Raw genomic sequence first — 21365 nt, forward strand, 5'->3', positions numbered from 1 at the left:
CTTTGAACTGAAATTGAAAAATGTGTGCTTTTTACTCTGTATGTTGACTAGGAGCAAACCTCTGATGAGAAGTTGTAAAACTATAGTTGTTATTCCACGCCTCTTTTATTCACATTCACTGATAGAATTTTTTCCCTTAATAGCAAAATTAGAGAATTGATAGGCTCTTTATATGCTAAAAAATATTAGGTGCTGGAGAGATAGAACAGCAGGTAGGGCATATGCCTTGCATGTGGTCTCCTACCTGGGTTTCATCTCCGGCATCCCATATGGTCCTCCAAGCACCTCCAAGAGCCAAGAGTAACCCATGAGTATGGCTGGGTATGGTCCCAACACATAAACAAACAATTAGACTGTGTCCAGTAGGCGTTTCATAGAGATGAATTCTATTAATATCTTAGAGTGAACATCTTTTAATCAATCCATTCCCTTGTGTGTATTTAGCTTTAATTGATCTATTTGGGGGTTGTTCAGAAATTTCTAGTTGAAAGAAAAGAAAAGTTGAGCACAAGAAGTTATTTGAAAAGCAGCCTTTTGTAGTGTTGATTGGTACTCACATTAAGTATTCTGAATGTGAAGCTGTAGAATGGAAATCTGGGTACAGATGGCTCTGAACCCATGGCAGCCTTGGGCTTATCTTTGTATTTTTGCCCAAAAATTTTTTAAAGATTTTTTTAGTCTAGCACCTTTACCAGGTGCTAGACTAAAACCAGCCATCACAGCCTGAGTTTAGAAGATTTTTTGAACATTAATACCTTTCTTTAATCTGAAATTCTTCAAGGAAACAAGATGTGTGTCTTCACACACAGTATTTTGTCTCCAGTAGAAGAGGGGGGAGTGATTTTTGAAAGGGGAAATAATATCTATAATGTTTAGCCTGGCAAGCTACCCGTGATGTATTCGGTATGCCAAACACAGTAACAACAAGTCTCATGATGGAGACGTTACTGGGCTCGCTCGAGCAAATCGATGAACAACGGGAGGACTGTGATCCCTGATCCCTGTGAATGTTTATTATGTCACTTGCATAAACAGGGACAGTTTCCATCTACTGTGGTATTTTTCACCAAAGAACTTGTCAAATATTGGAATGAACAATGCTGGCATCTCTTTTTTTTCTGTAGTTAGCTAACAGTAATTCAAACAGTAATCCCACCATTAATTTAAAAAGTCATGTACCAAACCAATGACAAAACTGTATGAAATATGGGAAACAGTTTCTGTATAGTTTTGTTGTGCATCAGATATCGTCTTATTATGGAAGTTTAGGGCTGAAGCAATAGCACAGTGGGTAGGGCGTTTGCCTTGCACATAGCCAACATGGCCCATCCGAGTTCGATTCCTCCGCCCCTCTCAGAGAGCCCAGCAAGCTACCAAGGATATTGAGCCCTCACAGCAAAGCCTGGCAAGCTACCCCTGACGTATTCGATATGCCAAACACAGTAACAACCAAGTCTCACAATTGAGACGTTACTGGGCCCGCTTGAGCAAATCGATGAACAATGGGAAGACAGTGACAGTGACAGTGATGGAAGTTTAAGCTTGTCTAGATAAATACCTACTGAAATGACTTTCTTTCCTCTTAAGGGAAAATTCTGTTTGTCAATCTAGGGCAGTAGTCTCAAAAAATATCTGTACTCTAAAATATATTCATCATTTTCAATGTCCAGTACAGAAGCTATTAGTTATGTACAGCTGGTGAGCTTTTGAATTGTTCCTAGTACATCTGAACTAGAACAATTTGACTAGTTAAACTGAACCTTTTTCATTTAGTTATCTAAAACTGAGAAAACCACACAGGACAGGTAGTAGAGCAGATCAGGCACTTGCCTTGCAACTGCTGACCAATGTCTCTTTCCTCAGCACTACATGTGGTCCCCTGAGCACTGCCAGGAGTGAGCCTTGGGCAAAGAACCTGGAGTAAGCCCTGAGTACAGACAAGTGTGGGTCCCCAAACAAAACAAATAAAAAAAATTAGATGACCTCATAGAACTAGTGGCTGCATATTAGATAATGTATATAATAGATTCTGCTTTAGTATGTTTTCCTTTATCAAAGGAATAAGTATTTAATAAAAGGAACTTTTGGTAATCTGGGGCAGAGCTTTTTATGTCACACACTCAAAATGAAAAAGATTTCTAAATATTCAATCATCTTTCCAGAGATGATTTTTTTCTTGTTTCCAATGCAAAAACTTTGTGGCTTTGCCCCAGTTATGGGAACTATTTTTGAAATTGCAATGAAAGGGAAGTGTGTATCTGAATGAAACTTAGTTCTCAAAGGAACTAATGGATAAAAGCTTACATGCTATTTCTGTAATATTTACTCTCACTAGTTAACAGATTTTGTATGACTTTTGCCAATCTTTTTGTAGATTAATTTTGAGGGTTCGTTCTCTTACATAGGTTAAAGTGAAAAATGAGAATGTTGCTTTCGCTATGAAATGCATAAGGAAGAAGCACATTGTTGACACGAAACAACAGGAGCATGTCTACTCGGAAAAGAGGATCTTGGAAGAGCTGTGTTCTCCCTTTATTGTGAAGTAAGTGAGCAGCTGACACCTAGGACGCAGGAGTTTAGAGTTTTCTTGAGAGTGTTTCCACTTAGGAGATCAGAGAGGAAGAGAAAACTGTCCTCTGAATTTGGCATCCACATCAGGGCAACTATGCAGAACAGGAAAGAAGTTTGAAGCTTTGGGTCAAGAATCCAGATTATTTTGTTTTTGAGTAAACCTCAGGAAAGTTGTGTGTGTGTGGTTGTGTGTATGTGAGTGTGTGCATGTGCATGTGCATGTGTGTGTGTGTGTGTGTGTGTGTGTGTTTAAGTACAGTGAGATAGCTTGAATTGGTCATCTAATGCAGAGCAGATTCAGAATTTAGGAAGCAAGAATGTATTTGAAACCCCTTGGGGGCACGCTATTATTGTATTTCTGGAAGAAATGTCATTTGGACACAAGTATGTTGTCAAAGGATAATAGAGAGTGGTGGTAGAAGCTATTAGATGCCAAAAGACCATCATACAATAGTTATTGTTCTATTTGTAGCTGTCACCAAAGTTTGGAAGAAAAATATGTCTTTCCAGATACTGGATTCACCTGTGAAGTCATGGACTAGTGGTATAAGCCATATACTTATACTTTTTTCCACTTATGCTTTGTTGCTTTAGTGATTTCAGGATGATTTTAAAGTACCCTGATGATGAATATGTACTTTAAAAAAATAAATACTTGAAGTGACTACTGTTGCCCGCCCATATTCCTAGTCCCATTACACTTTTTTGAAGATTAGAAAAATTAAGTTTGGAGACCAGAGAGTCCCCTCAGTGAACTCCGAGCATCTTTTTGTGCTGAGGTCCTAAGTTTAGTCCCTGACAATGAATGGTCTACCAACCATTGCAGCGTGGGCCCACCTGCACGAAGGTGCAGCTAACCAAAGTTAGTAATAGAAAGGCACCCAACATCTTTATATTAATGATGCTCTCATAATGTGTTCCTATTTTCTGTTTTGCCTGTGGGCCACCTCCGGTGGTTCCTGGCGATCCCTCCTGGCAGGGCCCAGGGCACCATCTGGTGTACAGGGAGGGAACCCCGGAGTGGCAAACAGGCACCTGACCTGCTGGAAACTCTCTCAGCCCCACCATGTGTTCCCTTAGAGCTCATTAACGGATGGATGGTGTAGGGCATTTTGCTCACTTAGCATTTACTCATTTCCTCTTTGTAAAGTGCTTGACACGTAGTAGGGAAATAATGTCACTGTCACTGTCCTCCCATTGTTCATCGATTTGTTTGAGTGGATCCAGTGACATCTCCATTGTGACACTTGTTACTGTGTTTGGCATATCGAATACATCACAGGGAGCTTGCCAGGCTCTGCCATGTGGGCGAGATACTCTTGGTAGCTTGCCGGGAAATAGTAAGATGGATAAATATTAATGATAGCATTTATTGAGAAATTAACATATTCCAGTTATCCTTATCTGCAAATATAAATAGATCATGATTTTTGGTTTTATTTTGATATTCAATGTATATGTCTATATTTACATCACTTGTATGTATACATTTCATATACACTGGTACATATTTATATATTGAATGAGTATATGCAATAAATATCAATAAAATATCAGTCAGGAAATAATCATATATAAATGACTTAAATCTTTATTGCCCTATTATGATGATCCAGGACAGTAAAGCGGTGTGGTCAGCTAGCTAACTCAGGACCTAAATGAGATACAACCTACTTCAGACTGCTTGGTTCCCAGGCTCCACTGAACCGCTTAACTAGATCGTTACTGTCGCTCTTGGGTCTGTGGTCAGGGAGAAAAAAGGGAGTGTCTTGATTTTTAAAAGCCCAGAAGTGGGGCCGGAGTGACAGTACAGTGGTTAAGGTGTTTGCCTCACACGCGGCCAACCTGATTTTGATTCCCAGGATCCCATATGGTCACCCAAGCACCGCCAGGAGTAATCCCTGTACATTGCCAGGTGTGACCCAAAAATCAAAAAAAAATTAAATTAAAAATAAATAAAAACTGAAAAGTTGCATTAGCCTATTGTTGAATATGGTGCTCTGAGTCCCACATCAAGATTGACACAGTTCTCTCCCAACTTCCAGGAGTGTTACCATCTAAACACTCTGTCCAGCTCAGTCCCTGTCTGACTATTACTTGTAGGCAGATTCTCTTTGCTCCAGGGCTATCTTGCATCCTTTGATGGGGCAGCAGAGGTCCTGGAGCTGATACTTCCAACAAAGCTAGATTATAATTCGGCTTTACTCCTTTCCAAATCAGCTTTTTCTCTTCCTCAAGGTGTCGTTCCAGTGTATTATTCCTCAGTAAACATTTCTGCTAACAGCTTTCTATTTCAGGGTCTATTATCTGGGGAAACCAATACAGATGAGTTATCTCGAAGCCAGAAGAAGTGAACATGCATAACTGGGATGCTAGGCAGCCTGTAGAGGAAATATATGCGCCAGGTCTCATGAGTCTTTGAAGGAAGGAGAGGCTATATTTGGTATGAGAAATAAAGAGTTGCTTTATCAAGAAGGTGGCCTCTTAAAAATGGGTAACACTTTTACAGTGAAACTGGGACTAAGAAGTTCTTTCTGGGTTTAGAGGGAGGATTGTCTAAATAAAGGAGTCAACACAAGCAAAGCAAAAAGAAAGGAAACAGATGAAAGAGGATTCAACAGGAAGCCCAGGGTAGTGTGTTTGGAAGGAGATAAGAACCGTCATTTAGAGTGGTATTGATGATTCTCTTACACAACTCTAAAGAGCTTTTAAAAGTGGATTTCTAATAATAGCTGTGTTTTTATCTTCACAGACTATATCGTACTTTCAAGGACAATAAATATGTGTACATGCTTCTGGAGGCCTGTTTAGGTGGAGAGCTATGGAGTATACTAAGGGACAGGTAATAAAAATAAAATTCCAAACAAAGACTTTTGTCTGATGCTCACCTAAAGAATGCTGAATTCATGATCATCTAAAGAGCCATGAAGGAAGTTGTTAGAAAGTGACTTAAAAAATATTACTGGGTGAAATAAAGAAATCAATAGTACTTTATTGGCTAATCTTATAATTACATCCTGTAAGGTGTTGGTTCCCATTTTAGGGATAAAGGAATTCCGGGTTTAGAAGGAGATGCGAATTCTCTGTTACATGGTTAGTGTAGGTATAGACCCAAATGATTTCAGTTTCCGAATTGGAAAGGCAGAGAGGAAGGGAAACTGATGAAAGATAAAGCCATAAAGTTGGAATTGGATTTGTATCTTTGTGAATAATGAATAGGAAATTTTGTGTAACAAAAAGGCATGAGGAGGGGAAATGGGAGGGTAGGTGTGCACCAGATTATGGCAGTTAGTGCCAGGACAAACTTATAGATAGTATTGACTGGCCAGTGTCACTCAACATCACATTTACAGTGGCATTTTTTTTTCAAAGTAAAGATTCTGGAATCTGATGCCAGAAATTGTGATTAGCACTGTTGGGATGGGGGACTAGAAAATGGTTTTTTAAATGCCTCACAGGAAAATCTAATGTGCATTCATTATTCATAATGAATAACAATTCATAATTGTTGCAGCTCATAGTAAGAGACATTTAAGCATCTGAATAGAAAATCAAAAAGAAGCAGCTGAAAAAATGAAGTGACCTATATGATATCTGAAGAACTATTTGTATCTTCTTCCTTTCCTTCAGCAAGCAAATCTATTTCAAAAATTTAAATTTATTTAGAAAAAGGAGTTGTTTCTATGTATTAGGCATCTACTTGGTCTTTATAGCAGCCTGTTTAAAGACTGGTAAACTCATTTCACAGATAGGGATCTGAAGCTCAGATCAGATAAACCACTTGCTAAATATTCGGTAGAAGAGTTAAAACCAGTCTCTTACTCCAAAGCCACACCCTTCCCTTATATCCTTTAGTAAATAATCACCACATTTGAATAATTCAGTATGACAGTCTACTCATAGTGCTGAGAGTGGTCAGCTATATTATCAGGGTGTACCACAGAGGGAAAAGTTCTGACCCATTTATCATGTGTTATTGGTACAAGTTATATATAAACAGAAAATGAAAATAATTGAGCTTTTTTTTTTAAGTCAAGCCATCAATTAGTTGCATTTCTCCAGAGTCTTTTTTAAACTATTTTTTTTATCTTTCAATTTTATGTACATATATGGTCTGGATGTAAAGGTTTGAATTTTTTTCTTTTTCTTTTTTTTTTCTTTTTGGGTCAGACCCGGCAATGCACAGGGGTTACTCCTGGCTCTGCTCTCAGGAATTATCCCTGGTGGTGCTCAGGGGACCATATGGGATGATGGGAATTGAACCCGGGTCGACCACGTGCAAGGCAAACACCCTACCCGCTGTGCTATTGCTCCAGCCCCTTTGGTTTGAATTTTTTAATTAACATTTTATTTAATTTCAAGTTAGTTCTTCTTTCTGTCTAGTATGTCCAGAATTTCTTTATGGTCAGCATTTGAAACCATTGCCACTATCAAGTGTTTTAGAAGTGGCAAGAGTGATAGTGCAGAAATTAAGGCACTTGCTTTTGGGTCACTGACCCTGCTTTCATTCCCAGCCTCAGAGCACTGACAGGAGTGCTCCCAGGATAAGCCCTAAATACTTGATTTTGACCCAACACCACCCAGTACACCCAGGACAATAGTCAACACAACCAAGATGCATGTCTAGACTATTAAGAGGGAAATTGTGTCATTGCAGGGGCAGCTTTGATGAATCTACCTCGAAGTTCTGTGTTGCTTGTGTGACTGAAGCATTTGATTACTTGCATCGACTAGGTATTATCTACAGAGACCTGAAACCAGAAAACTTAATTCTAGATTCTGATGGTTATCTAAAACTGGTAAGACACATTTTCTAATTTATGGGTTGATACAAGATATTTCCAAATGCAGCGTTGTTTTATACTTGCAAATGTAATTTTATTTTATTTATTAAATTTACTTATTTATTTGCTTTTTGGGTCACACCCATTGATGCTCAGGGGTTACTCCTGGCTTTGCACTAAGGAATCACTCCTGGCAGTGCTCGGGGACCATATGGGATGCAGGGAATCAAACCTGGGTTGACTGCCTGCAAGGCAAACACTCTACCTGCTGTACTATCGCTCCAGTCCAATGCAAATGTAACTTTAATATACCAATTATTTTCACTTTGGGGGTATGGACTTTGAAACTGGCACCGTTACATGGGGCAGTGTGACAAGCACATTATTTTTAGCCCAGAAGTTTAATGTTCCAACCACATGTAACCATATGGAAGAAATCATTCCATAATAGGATGCTTTTAAAATCATATTGTATTAATGTTTCTGTTTAATAATTTAAACTGGCTTTAGCTGATTTTTGCTACATAAGATGAACTGTTTTAAGGAGTAATCAGAGAAGATAGTCTGGATCCTTCTGCAAGATAACTATTGTCTAGATACGGTTTTAAGAATAACAGATGAATGGTGATCATTTTCTCTTTAAATCTTGCTAATATGATTTTATTTTATTTTATTTTTTGCTTTTTTGGTCATGCCCGGTGATGCTCAGGGGTTACTCCTGGCTCTGCGCTCAGGAATTACTCCTGGCGGTGCTCAGGGGACCATATGGGATGCTGGGAATTGAACCCAGGTCGGCAGCGTGCAAGGCAAAAGCCTTACCCGCTATGCTATCTCTCCAGCCCCATTGCTATGTGATTTTAAAGTGCAACCAGGATTGAAAATGATAACATTGAGGACAGAAATTTTCCTGTTATCCATCTTCTAAAATTTAACATGAATCCCCTTGTAGGTTTACCTCAAGAAAAATTATGCTACGACACAGTCTAAATTGCTTTCACTGAGATGGCAATTATGATTAGGAGGAAACTAAGACTCCCTGAATCTCCGAAGGGAGCCCCAAAAGAATGGAGAACCAGACTAAATTTTCTTAAGTCTGTTGTGTCAATACCACAAGGACATTAAATCATCTCTAACTTCAACTTCTGAAAAGATATTAAACTTTTTTATATCATAACTTTTGTATAGAAAAATAATAGCTACCATTTAAGGAATAGTTGCTGTGTTAAATGTTTTGTAATTGATTTAATAGTCAATGAAAATGGTTCTATCATACACATGTTAAAGTCTATATAACATGCCTTAGGAATTTAATGTATGTAATTGCTAAAAAATTTTGCTCCGGAGTAAAGAAGTGAAATGAAAGGTTTATTTTTCTTCTTCTTCATATTAAAATGGGCTGCCTTCCAAGAAAAGTTTTGATCTATTCAACTTTTCTTTGACCCATAAAAAAACAATCATGAGAGTTGGTGAGTTATTAACACAAGGCCTCAATCACTTCTCTTGTTCACAATTCTTTTCTTTCTGAGAATTCAGTAGTCAAACCTTGGGAATTTTCTAGAATTAAAACCATCATAAAGGATGTAGATTATTTGATGGATTTAACCCTCCTTTCTTATAACTGTTTTGAAAAAGATAACGTAATATCATTATCATTTATAGGCATAGCGGTTATAAATTCCCCATCTCTTAGCCATTATAATGCATAGAACTAACTTACCAACTAGGTAAATGAAGAATAATAACCAAAGTCTTTAGAAATTACAAAAAATACTTCCACTTCTAAGTTACATATCAATCTCGATCCTGAAATATTCTCATGTCAAATTGTCTAAAAATGCTGATAAAGCAAACATTTTAAAAAAAAACCATGTTATAAGTGCATGGTTGAATTTTTAAGATAGCACTGGGATTCATTCTCCAGAACTAGAAACCCAAGTTTGAGCAGTATACAGAGGGCCTTAAACATTGAAGCAGATATTTTCGCTCCCAGCAATCCCAGGGGACCTTGATTTTAGTTGCTGTGTTCAGTAGGAGCAGGAAGTCAAGCTTTGCCACTGTGCAGGGTGGAACCTTTGACTCAGAGAAACTTACACAGTCCCAGAAATCACAGAGATTTCACTCCGAGGGAAAGAGAAAACAGAAAAAAAAAAAACTCCTGTGTATAAATAAGACAGAATATTTGCAAGAAAAACATGCCTTTCTCATTATTGGGCTCTAGGTAGAGGAATAAAAAAATTCTCCTATAAGAATTCTTTGCTACTGGATTGTCTTTATGGGGGTTGGTTGCCTAGTCTTCTAGGTGAAAAACACTCAAACAAAAATTAAAATGAAACTGCATCCTTGTTGATAGTATGCACATGTTTTCAGGAAGCAGTGTAAAATACTTTCTTCCAAAGGGTACTCTTAACTCAGAACACAAAGAACTGCAGGTGATAAAGTGCTAAGGAACAGAAACTCCCATTAAAAAAGTAAATAAAATTTAAGACTATAGGAGAAAATGTAATATAAAAGCAAGGTGCCAGAAACAGAAAGAACTGATCACTAGGCACATATATATTCATTCATTGGGTTAATACGATATAAATATAAAATAAACCCATTTTATGTTTCTTAAAAGTAAAGGTGAGAAAAATGAAGTAAAAGAAGCACTCAGAAATGATCTAGCAGTCTTCGGAAACACCGAACTTTCTGGTTTTAAGTAGAATGTCTATAATGAAATTAAGAACACAAACATTGAAATTCACTAATATTCAGTGGGTGTTTCATTTATAGTGGAGAAGATTGCAAGAGATTAATCCTCTTTCTGAGACTAATGATGATATGTATATAAGATGTGTGTAGACACTTGAGAGCAATAAAAAGCAGACGTTCAGATTTTGATGAAAGGAATCACACAGGGTGAATTGCTGTTACTATTATATAATTGTACACTTGATCTTGTTTGAAACAAATTCATTTTTATTAAAGTGGCATTGATTTTTAGAAGTCAAAATATTTATGTTTTGAGGGTACAGTGTTGCAAAACCATGTACCCCGTCACGTCCTTTATCCTTATCTTTTATCCAATATTCTTTCTAAACAGTCCACCTCTAGGGACTGCTTCAGCTTACACCACCCTTCTTGGTAACCCCAATTCTGTGGTCAGAATATGTTTGTTTTCTTGGGGACCTGTTCCCTTGCTTTGTTCTGTTGCATTACTCCAATGAATGAGATCATCAGTATTTGTCTTTCTCTTTCTAACTTCCCTCTGCTTCTCTAACTCTCCATTTCCATCCACACTGTAGTGAAGGTCATGATTTATTTATTTTTCCCTTATAGCTGAGTAGTATTCCATTTGCATATACCCCTCATCTTCTGTATCCAGGCATCTTCTGGTGAGCTCTGGGGTTGTTTCCTGATTTGACTATTGTAAATGGTACTGCAATGCACCTGGGTGTTCATGTATGGCTGGAATTAGTGTTTTTGTGTTTTTTGGATATACATATAAACATGGAACTGCCTTCAGACAATTGGAATTTCTTTTTTAACAAGAAAAAAAATGTCCTTATTACCAACAAAGGCAAGATTATTTGCTCTTGCTACCGGTACCCGTTCGAGCAAATCTATGAAAAACAGGAGGACAGTGCTACAGTGCTACTTTCATCCTACTACCACCTCCAGCATTTTTGCAGAGGTCTTACCAAATGTAATCAACCAAGATAAAAATTATTAGTTGGGGCTAAAAGGTTGTACAGGGATTAAGGTGCTTGCCTTACATGCAGTTGACTCAGCTCAATCCTGAGTACTCTATATGGTCCCTGCAGCATAGCCAGCATAACCTCTAATGCCACTAACCCACGTTTGATGTCCTGCACCACATATGGTCTCCCGGCACCTGCCAGGAGTGATTTCTGAGCACAGAGCCAGGAGTAAACCCCAAGCACAGCTGGGTGTGGCCCAAAGATAAAACAAAATAATAATTCAAAAATTAAATATTTATGCAAATACTCATGATGAAAACCATGTAAAGACAATGCTGCTTGGTTTGATGTGAACCTGGAAATCAGGGCCCTGATCACAGAGCACAGAGCACCTTGAGTCCTGATCACTGCCAGTTATGGCCCAACTTTTCCCCTCCTAAAACACTCCAGATTGAGAAGTTGCCTGTTATTTGCAAACATATATTTTCTCAAAAAAATCTAAAGAATCTGTCAATGAAATACTAAAAAGAATAAATATAGCATGATAAAGTATCAATATATTAATCATATTCTCTTTATATAAGATCAGTATTTATAAATGAAGCAAAATATGTATGGTAATCCAAAATTATTAAACACTTTTAACTTTTAATGACTTTATATTCACATATAAAAATGTGTTAAATATCTACATTGGGAACCACCTAGTATCACTGTATTGAGAATGGATATGTTTATATTGGATTACTAAATATTTTATAAGATTTCCAGTCTCCCCTGAATTGATCTATAAATTCTTTTTTTTTTTATTAAGGAAATGCTCTCCGGCTTCTAATTAGCTGGCAGTTTTTGTTGGTTTAAGTCATGGGTGACTTTCCCGAATTTGTGAGAATTTCCCTCCCCCCCCCCTTGTTGTTAATAAAGGAAATTTATTGGTTGACTTCAATAAACGTATTGACATCTTGGTTTTTTTGGGGGGGAGGAGGGCAACACCAGCGATGCACAGGAGTTACTCCTGGCTCTACACTCAGGAATTACCCCTGGCGGTGCTCAGGAGACCATATGGGACACTGGGAATCGAACCAGGGTCGGCCGCATGCAAGGCAAACGCCCTGCCCGCTGTGCTATTGCCTCCAGCCCCTGATCTATACGTTCAAGTTCAGTACAATAAAAATTGGAGTAATCACTTTTTTAAAACTGGGAAGTTCTTTTAAAATTTTCACAGAAATGCAGTTTTTTTCTTTCTTTATTAAACATATTGAACACTCATCACTCTTCCTTAAACTCTCACCCTTTCTCTCACTTCCCACTGCTCTCAGGTAATATCAGTTCTGTTTTTATTATTCACTATTTTATTCCTATTTTGTTTTACCCACTCATCAAATTTATCTGCCTGTCTTGGACACATAAGTGAAGTCATCTAATACTTGTTCTCTGAGTGAGATCATCAGTATTTTTCTTTCTCCTTCTACCTTCTCTCAGCTTCTCTAACTTCTGTAATTTCTATCCAGTATAGTGAAGGGCATGATTCAATTTTTGACATTTAAATTAAAAAGAATATTTTTTTTAGTTTTTAGTGGCCCATACCAATGATGCTTCCTAGCTTTGCACCCAGGAATTATTTCTAATGGTGCTTGGGGCACCATATGGGATGCCTGGAATCGAACCCTGGTCAGCAGCATGCAAGGCCAACATCTTACCCACTGTAGCCTGATGCAGAATTCTTACTAATTCTATCCATTTTGCTGCAAGTAGCAAACTTTTAATTATGTGTATATATAACAAATTTTTATCCATTCATCTATGGATTGGCACTTCTGGTATATATGACTTAGCTATTGTAAATAATGCTGTAATAAACATGAGGGTAGATGGAGCTTTTTTGAATTAGTGTTTTCATGTTCTTCAGCTAGACACAGACTGAGATTACTGGCTCATGAGATAGCTCTTTTCTAAGCTTCAAGAAATTTCCCACTTTTTCCCCACAGACACTTGATCTGTTCACATCCTATCAACAATAAATGAGGGTGACTTTTCTTTTTGTTTTCTTCTATAGTTTTTGGGCTACAAGGGGCAGTCCTCAGGGACTGTTCCTTCATCAGTTCCCGGGGTCACCTCCGGTGGTGAGCAGAGTTGATTCCTGTAATCCAAATGGGCTTCTGCATGCAGTATGTGCCCAAACCTTTGTGTTGCTCTTTGGCCCCAGGGTTTTTCTTTTCCGACATTCTCACCACTGTTTGTTAGTGTTCATTTTCATGTAGCTATTCTCATAGGAACAAGGTGCTATCTCATTATTATTTTGATTTTTACCCTCCTAATAATAAATGGTGAGCACTTTTTCATTGACTTCTTTGAAGAAGTTTCTTCTATTCAGATCTTCCTTGAAGAAATTTCTGTTCAGATCTTCTGTCCCGATAGGTTGGTGCATTTGTGGAATTTATTTACATATTTATTACAAATATTTGGTATGCCAAACACAGTAACAACAAGTCTCACAATGGAGATGTTACAGGTGCCCACTCGAGCAAATCAATGAACAACGGAAGGACAGTGCTACAGTGCTATTTATTACAATTTATTTAAATAAGTGGAATTATACTTGCATCACTATAATAAACGTCTCTTGCTGATGGTGTATAATTCATTTAATTGTAAGTTTTTAAATTTATTGATGATATTTTTCATTTGTTTTTCATTTAATTTTCATTTGATATTCACCTATAGTTTTTGTGGTTTCCTTGTCAGGTTGTGAAATCAAATTAATGTTAATCTCATAATATTTATTTTGTGCATATTCCTTCTTAATTTTTTTGTAAGCATTTGAGAATAGGGTTAAGTTCTCTGAAGGTTTGGTAAAAATCACTAGTAAAACTCTCTGCTTCTGAACATTTGTTTGGTGGGAGATTTTTGATGATGTTTTGAATTTTCATGCTTTGTGATCAGTCTATTCAAGTTTTGTGTTTTATTGTGTTTCAGTCTTCGTGGGCTGCATTTGTTTAAACATTTACTCATTTCTTCTAGATTATCAAATTTATTACATATGTATGCTGGAGCGATAGCACAGCAGGTAGGGCGTTTGCCTTGCATGCGGCTGACCCCAGTTCAATTCCTCCTCCCCTCTCAGAGAGCTGGGCAAGCTACTGAGAGTATTTTGCTGCAAGGCAAAGGCTGGCAAGCTACCCTTGACGTATTCGATAAGCCAAACACAGTAACAAGTCTCACAATGGAGACACTACTAGACCAGCTCGAGCAAATTGATGAACAATAGAAGGACAGTGACAGTGGATTGAATATGTTGTTCATAGTCGACTCAAGATTATTTATATTTCTGTGGTATCCATTATCCTCTTTCATTTCTTCTATTTAAAGAAAATTTTATGTAGGCACTGTGGTTTACAGTATTGCTAATATTAGGGTTTCATGCATAAAATACACTGTCATCACCCCTACCAGACTGTCAGCAAGCTCTCCTTCTCCACCCCCCCCTCCTTGAGTTGGGCTTTTATGCAGCTTCTCCATTGTGTCTGCTACCCTCTGGGGTGAATATTATTCATAGCTCACTCCTTAACACTAAGTGACTCAGCCCTTTTAGGTACTGCAGGTACCCTTAGGATTGTTGGCAGAGCTGGGGCCCACACAGGAGAGTTGCAGACACCCAGAACTCTCCTCTTACCTTCTGATTCTATTTTTTAGAGTTTTCTTTTTTTTTTCTTTTAGAGCCTACCTAAAGATTAATACATAATACTTATTTTTTTCCAAAAGTCACCACTTAGTTTTTATTGATCCTTTCTATCTCTTTTATTTTTTTCCTATTAAATGTATTACTAGTATAATTTTTATTTTTCTTATCTATTAATTTTTGGTTTTGTCTGTTGTTCTTTTTATTGTTACTGTTGGTGTGATATTAAATTTTTTAATTAGTTTTTATTTTGTTTCTTCATGAAGACCTATTTGCTATTAAAGTCCCTCTTAATACAGCTTTTACCAAACTATACCATAGGTTTTGATAACTTGTGCCTTTTTTTTTATTTGTCATTAGTGTCAATAGGCTTTTTGTTGTTGTTCTTTTAGGGTTTTGTTTGTTTGTTTGTTTGTTTGGGGGGCACCATTCGCACATTCAGGGCTTATAGTCAATTGTGTGCTTAGAGATCACTCCTGGCAGTGCTGGGATAAAACATGCAAGGAAAGTTCCTTGCATCCTGTAGTATTTCTCCAGCCCCTTCATTAGTTATTTTTTATTTATACTTTATGTATTCATTGGCCCAGAGGTTACTGAAGAGTAAGCTTTTCCATTCTCATTTGTGAGGTTATTATAGTTGCCTGTTTGTTGATTTTTAATTTTATAGAACATAATCAGAAAAAAATACTAAGTATGATTTTAGGCTTTATAAGTATTGACAATTGTGCCTTAGCATATGGTCTACTCTTGAAAATGGGCTTGAAAAGTTCACCAGTTTGAGTTGAAAATTTCTATAAATGTCTAGTAAACCCATCTCGAATATTTCATCTTTTAAGAATATTGTTTTCTTAGTTATTCTTTGTTTAGTTGCTCTGTCCATGGTTATATTTGGGCTGCTAATATCCCCTACTATTCATTGTATTGCTGTCAGTATTTCTCTAGTTTTGCTGCTAGTTGGTTTATTTATTTTTGGTGCTCAGAAATGCATAGATTATTCATCGATAACTTAAGAAAGAATTGAATAATTTTTAATGCCTATTAAAAAGTTTTACTCCAAGTTTAATTTAATGCTTCAGTTATCAAGACAGCATCATTTTGTTATAACAATAAATTAATAACTTGATCTGATGGAACAAAGTGCAGAAAATAGTCAACTTATTTTTAGCAGAAGAGTCTAGTCTTTTTAATATGTAGTGTTGATACAACCGGATATTCTTGTTTATATCCAACAAAAAGTTCTTTTGATGAGACACAAAAGAATTTACAAATCTTTCAGTCCTCTCTGAACAACAAGGGGATTTATGGAAATGAGGAGAAAGAAATGCTAGATGGTCCCCTGAAATAGGAGGAAGCAGCTGGGGGTCAGATAAGGCTGACTGGGCGTAAAGTAGTTCTATTTCCTTCTGTAATAGAGAGGCAGAATATTTTGATGAAAGATGTTCTTATTCTGAAAAGCTCAGTCCTCTTATCTGGAATTGGGTATTCTTTTGTTTTGTTTTGGGTCACACCTAGCAAAACCCGGTGCTTTTTTTCTGGCTCTGTGCTCAGGGAGTACTCATGCAGTGCTCATGGGGCCATATAAGGTGTTGGAGATTGAATCAGGGTTAACCACATGTAAGCAAAGTGTTTTTATCCTCTGTAATATCTGTTGGGCCAAGAATGGGTATCGTTTTTTTGGTCAACTCAGATCTGTTACAGCAGTTGTGAGGAATGGTACAGGATAAGGGAGAAGCTAGCTTAAAGATAAGGAGAGCTGGGCTGGGAGCTTCCATTGTGGGCTACTGATATTATGTGGATAACGAGTTGAATTCTAAACTTAATAGAAGACAGGAACTGGTACCCATTGTTAGGGTCTGGAGTCGACCACCCCTTAAGGACAGAAAACAGAGCTGATAATGCAAATCACATAGCAAGGTCTATTGTTCCAGCTAGCTGGGGTCCAAATATTCTCCCGGCGCAGTGGGTGTCAATAAGGATTCCAAGCATTAGATTCAGCAAGTTCTTATACTTTCATTTTAGCAAGTAGGCATTACTCAGTAATTTTCTATTAACTATAGAGCACATATGTTTTGGTCTGCATCATTCAGCCCACATCCTGATAGTTAAATTCCAGAGACCTAATCTCATTCCAGGTACCTAATCTTTGATGGCCATCTGGTTTTTCCACTTTTCTTGTTCCTGGGAGAGGCTTAAGTCAATCAGAGTCCACAAAGCCTTTAATGCAGTTCTCCAGCTAAGCAGGTCCTAACACCATTAGCTAGCATCCTTCTATAGATTGGTATTTTTTTTTTTTTGCTGGAGACAAGAGTTGGAGCATATCCATGCCAAAATTCTTTTTCTTTTTACTAGAGGTTTTTTGTTAGTTTTGGCCACACTTGATGGTGCTCAGGCCTTATTCCTGTACTCAGGGATTACTCCAGCATAGGCTTGGGGGACCATATGAGATGCTGGGGATCAAACCTGGGTCAACTGCATGCATGCAAGGCAAGTACCCTACCCAGTTGTACTATTGCTTCATTCCCTGTTTTATCTTATAATTCCTAATATTTTATAGCTTTTTTAGTGGAACAAGTCTTCTATGTCTAGGAGGTCATTTCATGTCCCTGTCATTCCTACCCATGTCATTCATATGTGAATAAAAATTAATCTGACTTTAGCCTCACCTTATCTACAAAAAATCAATTCACAGCGTTTTAGAGATAGGTAACGTAGCCAGGACAAGACATCCACTAATATCTTTCCAACCTCTGGGTAGGCAGAGATTTCTTAGAATACAAATAGTAGTAATCTTAAGGGGAAAAATAAAAGAAAATTGGTATTATCTTGGTTCCGCCTGCTATAATTAAAATATGGTTTGTGTCCATTAAATAGTAAGCTTTTTAAAAAAAATTATTTACTTTTGGGCTATCCTTGGCTTACTCCTAGTTCTACACTCATGGATCATGCCTGGTGGGACCCGCAGGACTGGGGTTCAAAGGGTGCTGGGGATCAAACAGGTCAGCTGCGTGCATTACAAGCAGCTTACCCACTGTACCAGGTCACTGACTCCTTTTTACAATTCTCGAGTCTAGGAAGTTCAAGATTAACAGGTTTTGACATATTTGGAGTCTGGTCAGAGCCCACTCCCTGACTTTTAAAAAGTCGGTTCTGTCCTTGTCATATGGAGACAGAGAAAGAAACTCTGCTCTTACCTCTCCCAATAAGTTCATTAAAATTCACTCTTAGGATCTAATTTATGATCTAGTGCTTCTCATAGGTTCCATCTCCAAATACTGTGACATTGGGATTAAGGCTTTAATATGTGAATAAAAGGCAGTGGTTGGAGGAGGGAAGAGGGGACAGAAAGATCTAATCCAAAAAATCAAAATTAGGGTTTAGAGAGATAGATAGTACAGCAGGTAAGGTGCTTGACTTGCCTGCGGCTAACCTCAGCATCCCTGAGCCTGCCAGGAGTGATTCTGAGTGAAGAACCAAGAGTAACCCCTGAGAACTGCTTGGTGTGACCCCAAAACAAAATTGAAAAATCAAAATTAATCCAAATTTAAAATTAAAACCATCAAAATATAGCACTAAGAAAATGAATACTTGTGCCATAGATTTGGAGAAAATATTTTAAATATATATTTGTAAAATTTAGCACTTATATACAGAAAGTCATAAAGAAGTCCCACAACTCAATAACTTAAAAAGTAAGTAATTTGGTCAAAATTGTTAAAGATCTGGAAAAACATTTCACACAAAATATTACAGAATAATCAACCATCTCATTAGTTATCAAAGAAATAAAAATTAAAACCACAAAGAGTTATCATTTCACAGTCACTGGAATGTTTAAATATGATTGCTGGGAAGAACCATTTCCTCAATTTCTTGTACTTGGGAAAGGAAATTATAAACCCTTTAAAGGATATTTGTTAGTTTCTGATAGAATCAAGCATGTACGAATTCTGTGATGAGATCTACTAATCCAGGTATTTACAGAAAAAAGAAATCATTTAAAAATCTAGGGCAAGTGTTATCATAGTCGCTTTATTCCTAAATCCCTAAATTAGAAACAGCCCAAATACTTATCTGAATATGTAAACATACAGAGGTATATTCATTAATAGAATATGACTTAGCACTATGAATTTATTAAATACCACAGGCAAAAATATGAATGAATTTTAAAATAATAGAGAACAGATGGGAGACATAAAAATCTAAAGATTTACAACAAAGATTAAAGAAGAAATATAGGGGAAAGAGCAATAGTACAGTGATAGGGTTCTTGCCTTACATGTGACCAATCCGGGTTCAATCCCTGGAACCCCATATCAGTCCCTGGAGCCCGCCAGGACTGATCCCTGAGCTCAGAGCCAGGAGTAAGCCCTGAGCATCTCCGGATGTGGTCCCCGAAACAAAAAAAAATTAAAGAACAAAACTAGAATTGATGAATAGGCAATTGCCTCTGGGAGATGCATATGATTGAACAGAGGCCTGACGTAACTATTTGAGAAAATGAATTGCCTGTAATTTGACCATATGTTGGTGTGGTTATAAGCATTTAATCTGCCTCAAAATTCAATTAATCTTATAGCAAGAATCTGTGAATTTCAATTGCTTATAAATTATACATCAATTTGAAAGTGTAATGGAAAGGTTTATAATAGCCAATTTACAGATAAAGAGAAAAATCAATGAACTGAATGAGATGACTTGGAAAAAGGAATAAAAATTTCTAAAACATTTAGAGTCCAAGATATAAGCAATATAGGAAATGAGGAAATCGGTATTTAAATAATGACAGAGAATTTTCCAGAAGTTACAAAAAAAGCACCAATCATCACCAATCATCAAGTAAAGCACCCCCAACAAATCCCAGCTGGGACTAATTATACTTACTATAACTACTATCTTTGCATAATAAATCAGTATAAAGCTACTTGGCTTATTGACAATAATCATTTTGATCTTACAGTTTTGGGGACAGAGAAATTTGGGAGTGGTTTGATTAGGTGATTCTAACATGGGGTCTCAGACAAAGTTTCAGTCAGATTTGAGCTGGGGTTGTTGTAGTCACCTGAAGGCTTGACTAAAGCCGGGGTGATTCAAACATGATATAATTAGCTGTTGACTGACAACCTAATGGTGACTATTAGTTGATGCCTTTAATTCTGTTAACTACATGGGCCTCTTCATGGAACTGACTGAATAACTCATGCGTGGGTGGCAGACTTCCCTTAGAACTCATCATCAAAATGACAACAAGGCCTTTCAAGATCTACTCTTGGAGGTCACATACCAGGATTCCTACTGAGATGCTGAGATGTATTGGTCTCACAGAGCAAGGCCTAGTCTGTGAAATGAGGGGATGGCTTGAAATACCAAAAGGAAATCCGTAGGATACCTTGGATGCCAGTGAGTGCAGTAGAGAAAGTACAAAACAAACAAAAATGAAGCATAAAAACTAACAAAGAAAAAGGAATGAAACTTAGTCTTTTTTATTTTTTGCTTTTTGGGTCACACCCGGCGATGCACAGGGGTCACTCCTGGCTCATGCAATCAGGAATTTCTCCTGGTGGTGCTCAGGGGACCATATGGGATGCTGAGAATTGAACCTGGGTCTGCTGCGTACAAAGCAAACGCCATACCCAGTGTGCTAGCACTCCAGCCCCCAAAACTTAGTCTTTTAGCTGTAGTAAAAGACTACATCCATTCATCTTAACATAAACAATATTAGTTAAAAATCTGGAATAATATCTTTAAAGTTCTGAGAAAATATAACCAACAAATTTGAGAATTGCATCTCCAAGGAAACTAAATTTTAAAAGGGTTAAAAAAGTATTATCTGCTGGGAGGATCCTCCCAGGATGGGAGAAGTATGCTGAAAGTAGACTATAGACCAAACATGATTGCCACTCATTGCCTCTTTTGCAAACCACAACACCCCAAAGGATAGAGAGAGAACAAAAGGGAATGCCCTGCCACAGAGGCAGGGTGAGATGAGGGGTATGGGGGGTGGGAGGGATACTGGGACCCGTGGTGGTGGAAAATGGGCACTGGTGGAGGGATGGGTACTTGATCATTGTATAATTGAAACCCAAGCACAAAAATATGTAAGTCTACAACTGTACCTCATGGTGTCTCACTAATAAAAATAAAAAATAAAAAAGAGACCAAAAATAATACTGAAGTTCCTAAAAAAAAAAAAGTATTATCTGGGTCAGAGAGAAAGTTCAGCAGATAGTACATTTGCCTTGTGCTCGGTCAACCCAGGTTTGATCTTTGGCACTGCATATGGTCCCTGATGATGTCACCAGGAGTGATCCTTGAGCACAGATGGATGTGCATCCCCCAACCCCTCACCCCCAAACAAGCCAACAAAAAGTTAAGGGTCAGCAAGACAAATATTCAATCTGGACTTGTGTTCTGGAACTCCATGGTCCCCCAAACACCTCTGGGTGTTGACTCTATAGCCCCCAGTATTGCAGTGGTACCTGGTTTACCCCCAGCAGTGCAGACCCCCAAGCAGCACCCTATCCTTGGACACTTCCATTGGGCCAAAAGTCTGAGAATTACCTGTGGGACTAGGGCCTGCTGAGCAATACGTAGGAGATCCTCCCCCAAAAATCTGTAGCACTGTCATCCCGTTGTTCATCAATTTGCTTG

At 37.6% G+C, this 21365-nt stretch overlaps 1 protein-coding gene across 2 annotated transcripts in view; it reads left to right on the forward strand.

Annotated features, from left to right (window-relative positions):
• The window catches only part of PRKG2 (protein kinase cGMP-dependent 2), a 109662-nt gene that overhangs the window by 62718 nt on the left and 25579 nt on the right, over positions 1–21365 (forward strand). For both annotated transcript variants that reach the window (XM_056111288.1, XM_056111289.1), the window contains 3 exons: positions 2406–2542; positions 5324–5413; positions 7229–7370. In XM_056111288.1, the coding sequence (XP_055967263.1) occupies positions 2406–2542; positions 5324–5413; positions 7229–7370 (369 nt within the window). The remainder of the gene's footprint in view (positions 1–2405; positions 2543–5323; positions 5414–7228; positions 7371–21365) is intronic.

The sequence above is a fragment of the Sorex fumeus genome, unplaced genomic scaffold (assembly GCF_029834395.1).
Source record: "Sorex fumeus unplaced genomic scaffold, SorFum_2.1 ptg000013l, whole genome shotgun sequence".
NCBI lineage: Eukaryota > Metazoa > Chordata > Mammalia > Eulipotyphla > Soricidae > Sorex > Sorex fumeus.